Raw genomic sequence first — 6,000 nt, 5'->3', positions numbered from 1 at the left:
AGCTACTCCCCAAAGTCGACGTACCCCTGAAACGCTTTGCAGAGCAAACACCTGTCATGGGTTGAGTGTTGGCCAAAAGGGTTTAACTACGTATCTCACTTGTTTCTGTTCTGTGCTGTTGGTTTTGTTGTTGTTGCTATTGCTGTGGCGGTTTGCCCTTGGCCAAAAATGCATTGTGTTGGCATATTCACGTTTGTGCTGCCGCTCTGCGGCTAAAATTTTGACAAGCGCCCGGTCGTCGAGGCAGGCGAAGGACATCGAGGGACCGAAATACCGTGTTAACATGTGCGTGTGCGTATACTTAATTTTGCCCAGATGTAGGGCACTAAATTTAAGTGATAAACGTTGCTAAAACTTGATGAAAGGCGTGACTCCGGATGTGTTTGCTTAGGACCGCTTCACCTGTCGCCGAACTTTATATTTTCTCGTGCTTGCTTAAAATATTTAGTTTGGCTTAGTTACAAAGTAATGAAGTCCATTTTCGAGAGCTTTTCCGCGGGGTTTCCATCATCATCTACCAGCAGATGAACATCTGAGATTTGAATCTTATCCAGTTCGGCATAAACTTTCTTGCTGATGCTTAATTCAGGTTGCTTTTAGGAAGAGTACTTTATATTACTGAGTATTTTTCAATACATAAATACATACCATTTTGGCCATTTTCCAGCATTCGAGGGCAGTTTTATTCCGGTTCAGTCTAATGTTTATGGTGGCCAAATATCCCCAGACATCGGGAACAAAAATGTTGGCTTCAGTGCAACGAGAAAGAAAGGGAATAGCTTCTTCCAGACGATTAAGCTAAGAAAAGTAATGTAAAGTAACCAAAATATATTTTACCTAATACAAACTAACATGATAGAGTGCCAGTCCCTTTCCATAGTTTATTATAAAGTGCCTTTGTTTGTGGGAGGAAGGTTCACAAGCATCGTAGGCCTTTTCGGAGAGCTCATATTGACCCCTTGCAAAGGCCAATTTTCCGAGGCGCAGAAAACTCAGTTTAAATAGAAACCAATCACTCGGTTCAGTGAGAGTTAATAAATTCTGAAAGTATTTCATGGCTTCATCACAGCGTCCTCGGGAATACTCGACACTTCCGTTAATGTGCAGTTGGTAACATTTCTAATTATGTATCCAAAATACGTAATTTCGTTCTGTTTTTTAGGAAAATAGTTTATCTTACCATTAACTTTCCCGATACACTATTGTCCGTTGGCATAGTAACCACCTTAAAATTGCTATCAATCTGTTGCTGTAGAATCTTTAAAGTAGTCTTGATAAGATATCCCTCTGCTGCAGTAAAACACTGTTCCATTTCATAAAATACAGCTTCCGCAAATGCATATGCTCCCAAACGAGTGAATAGTTTGAAAACGGGATAGAAATGTAAAATCATCGGGGAGCAAGAGCTATTCATTTCAAAATAGAGCGGCAGGTATAGTTCGTAAAAAGAACACGGAATGAAATTTAGTTCTTTGGAGGATATCTGAATAAGATTCAGAAACTTCCACCGCGTGAACTCCATTCCCGGCAAATAATTTTCTTGCTTGTAGAAGCAGTACAACAGGATCCAGATCTCACTTTCCAAACTGTTTTTATAGGCGAACTGTCGCAGAGCTTCGATCATATTGGATTTTGCAGAGGCCACCACTTCTTCATCGGACGATTTTAAATCTATCATGTAGTTGATATAGAGCTGCAAAAGCAATCTGCGCTATTAGGGAATATAGATGACAAAATAAGTGTTTTAAACAAAGCAAGAGAAAATGCTTAAGTTGGGTGCCCGACATCCGAAACCAGTTACTCAGATTTGGAGCTGAAGGCTGAATTGGTTAAGGTTCTTGCGTTCAGAAAATAAATACATAAGATTTGTACGTTATTTTAGGTTCTTCCTTAATTTAAAATTTTTTAAAAGATAAATAGTGAACCCTGACCAAAGATATTATAGACAAAATAAAGTCGCAGAAAGCGATATAATTAAAATAAATATTTTTCAAAACTATTTTGATAAATATATATATAAAAAAAAAAGTTAATAATATATTTCTGGTATAATTTGGCCTAATTATTTTTTCTGGCTTTCAATAAAAATCTTTTTATGTTAACTCACGTGAAATAATTTCCACTCCAATCAGTCGTTCGCGGTGTGCTGAAGTATTTCGCGGCTTGCTCGAATCGCAAGGTTTCGACGCTGTTGAGCAGGGTTACAAAATCGAAAATGATTCGGTTGAAAGTGGATTTGTCGATCTCCTCGTAAATCTGTATGGCCAAGTCCCGCTGGCCAGTGTTGCTGGCCAGTCGCATTTCATTCATCATCCTGTTCAAGCTGTGGTCCCAGAATTCGCTCCGAGTTGCAACATCGCAGCTGTTTTTCCAGCTGCAGGCAGTCAAAATACCCTCAATGCGATCCATCAGTTCCTGGTACATATGTGTCAGCATTTCCTAAAAACAAGGAATTATAGTAATTAAATTATAATGAACAAATTAGGACCCAATATAACAAAATAGAAATAACTTACTCTGAATTCTATGTTTGTGGTCGTTGGCATTCGCACGTTAAAATCGCAGCTGCAGATTTTCAGCACCAGATTGCAGAGGTTGCCCAGTTGGCAGCAAAAGAACTCCTTCTTCTCCTTGATTTCCTTCACACCTTTGTTAATTATGAAGGCAATTGTATCGGAGATGAGATCATCGAAGGAGCGATAGAGCTCCAGCAAGACATCCACGTCGTCCTCGTCCTCCTTCAGGAACTCCATATCGAAGCATTTTCGCAGCTTTGACCTTTTGAGGAGGCTCTCATTGAACTTGTCGAGGGGTTCATTGCGCTCGCAAATTGGCTGAAAAAAGCAGATCTTGAAGGTGCAGAACATTGGTCCTTGCACAAGCGGTTCACTTGTAATTTCAGGTACGATAAGGGGGCTTAACTGGGTTGCAAAGCGGCAATAGTTGACTGATGGATCATTGAAAATATAAATATCAAAGGGATAAGAAGTTCCTTTTGCTTACCTCCTGGATACCCAAAGATGCTCGGGTTAAGGACTCCCTGGTAAAGGACATTGCTAGGTGTCTCTTGGTAAAGTTCCAACAACAACTCGTAGTCATTGTGCACAACAGCTTCTTCGAGGATCTTTCGCATATCCTCGTTGAGCACAAAGCGATGAAGGGAGTTGTTGATCAAGGCGGAATCGCACACAGGATCGATACTTGGGATCTGAAAGTCGACGTCCTGTTCCCAGAGCAACATGCGAAAGAGCCTTGGCAGCTGCACCCTCGAGTTGGTATCCATCTGGTTGGAACACTTGTGCATGTCGGGATTCAGATCCCTTTTTATGTTCTCCCAAACGATGCTTGTGTTCTGGTCGCTGATGATCTGCGACATGAATCCTGAGTAGGTGCACAATGGAATCACTTTTAAAGTGCCATCCTCGTCTTCTGGTTCTCTTGAACGAAAGGATACACTGAGTCCCAGCTCAGCGGATTGGGAATGCAGATCCCCGGGAGCATTGTAAATTGATTCCAGGGTCATGAACGCCAAATTGGTGAAGTTAAAGTTCTTCAGAATGGGCAGAATGGAGTACATGTGCCAAAGGCTGCAGGTGGTGATTTTCTCAGTGGACGCTGCTTCCGAAAGGTTTTCAAACTCCGGGTACAGGAATATGGTAATGTCGCTTATAAAGCGACGCCGCTGGAAAAGAGCTGAAGCAGATCGCAGTGACCTCGGGACAGAAGCTCCAGTCTTTCCTCCAAGAAAATACCACCTATTCCTTCCTCCCCGAACTCCTCGCTTACCCGCTCTGAATTCTTCATACTCGATCTCCTGGGTTTTATGGGAACACCTTCACTATTTTCGGAAGCCTCCGGAGTTACCCCAACCGACTTTAATTTGGATCCCTTGCGTCGCCTGGGAATTCTTTGGTAGAGGGAAATCACCAGCGGTTGATCGCTGAAAGTATTCATTTCATCGATGTCATCCTGCATCACTCCCAAAGCGAAAACGGGTTTCTGCAAGTTGAATTCGTTTTGGTAGATGATGGTTTCCGTGGTGTACTTTTCCTGCATCTTCTGCAGCGTGTTTTTTGGATGGTAGAGATGCAGTTCCAACGGATACTCCGTCTTTGGGAGCTTCGTCAGTTCGTTGAGTTGAATGTACAGGAACACCCGCTGCTTCAAGGTCTTATGCTCCGAGGATGTATCTACAATCAGATTTTTGGGTGTAGTGGTCGGGACTTCCTCCACTCCTCCGGTTGAACGCCTTCTCCGTGGTTGCCGAGCAGTTCGACGGAGCTTATTTCGGCCCATAACGCTAATTCTGTCCATTTTAAACTAAAATATAAGTGTGATGAAGCAAACTGGGGAAGATCATAAGATTAATTTCGTAAGTTTGGCACTTGAGACAGAGATTTCTCTTTTTCTTAAAACATCAACAAACTTTCACTTCGGGAAATACTCGTACAATAAAAAATGCCTTCCAAATAACACAGAACTTAGATTGACCAACGGTTGGAATCGTTTTTAAAATAACTATTCTTATCTCAACTGTTTTTTAACTTCTGCCAGTTTAATTTTCAAGGAATTGTTACTTGATGGAGATATTATAAATTAAATTGAATATATATGCATATATATCTATGTATGTATATGTATAACAGTTATATTATTGTTATTATTATTATTATTTATTATTTATATGTATTATAAATTATCTGTTTAATATGCGGCTTAGTTCACCATCCCCAAGTGAAGTCTTTTCCCCGTGTCATTTCACATAAAGCCACTCCTTCGCACACATATCGAATTTTAATGCAAGTCAACTCTAGACGCCCCGAACTAATTTCGAGAAGATGGAACGCGATTCCACGTCTTAACCCCTGAACAACTGTCTGCGAAACATACTTCAGACTGGAGATGCGTATCCAATTTTCAGGCACCCACGCAAACCGTGCAGAAGTTGAAGAGTTTACTTACCCGCTCTCCAGGACCCTCATCTGCGTATCTTTTATTTAAAACGAAAAAATGTTTTATGTATTCCGATGCCGACGCCGCGGGACTCTAAACAATAAACACTTCAACAAGTTGGCTGCTCCGGTTCCGTGCGCCTCCGCAAATTCCGAAAAGTCTGGCCTAAAAATCGCATGCCATTTAGTCTGGAACTGTGCTGCTGCGCGGGTTTTACGACTCCCAGACATATAAGTTTTATTAGCCACCGTGGGGTCGTAAACCATATTTCGGCAAAAGTGTTAAGCAGCAGCTTGAATATTATATGACAGGTTACGAATTAAATTCGACGTGTTTCCACTGCCAGTTGCAGCCACACATCCAATTTAATCAGACAAGGTACTCTAATTTGGCTTTACTGAGAATGTGGAACGAATTGTGGAACTGCTTTGAACTTATACACTTGAAATTTAATTTTGCTTAAGCATTTCTTCACTTTTAGTACCAAGAAAGCCCAAGAATAAAACGCAAATCTGTTAGATGGTAATTAATGAAATCCTGGAAGACAAAGCGAAGCGTAAATTGATCTAAATGGGCAAAACTGAAGGCAAAAGAAAGTCAATTTATTTGATTTAATTTCCAGTCTTGCAACCTTCAGGACTTTTCAGTTCATAGTTGTCGGTTTTGTGGCTCTTTTCGTTTGCTTTAACTTTTGTTGTTTTTAGCGGGATGGTCAAAGTCATTGCGAGTGCATTTTTTAAATTAAACTTTTGCGCCAACTTTTCGCATAAATGTGCGCACACGTAAAAGCGAGGACAAGAACAATAAAACTGAAAACGAAATAAAATAAGAGAACAAAAATTAACACTTGACCTGTAACTCTCATGAAAAAAAAACCGCAGCGCGTGCAACTATATAAAAATATTGCAAATTTATACAAGCCAAGGGGTTATTTCGTGAGAGCGGATCGCAATGCGTAAACTTATGCCATATATTGCATTTAAATCGGGCGGCAAGCCCCGAATATTATTATTATTTAAATGTGGGTCATCTGAAATTTGCATCGCG

The 6,000-nt window shown here is 40.7% G+C and overlaps 1 protein-coding gene across 1 annotated transcript; it reads right to left on the bottom strand.

Moving 5' to 3' along the window:
* Positions 1 to 349: 349 nt before the first annotated feature.
* On the bottom strand, positions 350 to 4,328 carry LOC108088828. Its single transcript, XM_017186835.2, is given in 8 exon segments — positions 350 to 593; positions 649 to 798; positions 853 to 1,119; positions 1,181 to 1,706; positions 2,108 to 2,439; positions 2,517 to 2,947; positions 3,004 to 3,691; positions 3,694 to 4,328. Coding segments are annotated over 8 exon segments (3,150 nt in total). The 5' UTR covers positions 4,315 to 4,328; the 3' UTR covers positions 350 to 458.
* Positions 4,329 to 6,000: the final 1,672 nt, after the last annotated feature.

The sequence above is a fragment of the Drosophila ficusphila genome, unplaced genomic scaffold (genome assembly GCF_018152265.1).
Source record: "Drosophila ficusphila isolate 14025-0441.05 unplaced genomic scaffold, ASM1815226v1 contig_607, whole genome shotgun sequence".
Taxonomy (NCBI): domain Eukaryota; kingdom Metazoa; phylum Arthropoda; class Insecta; order Diptera; family Drosophilidae; genus Drosophila; species Drosophila ficusphila.
This window is presented reverse-complemented; position numbering and strand designations above follow the sequence as displayed.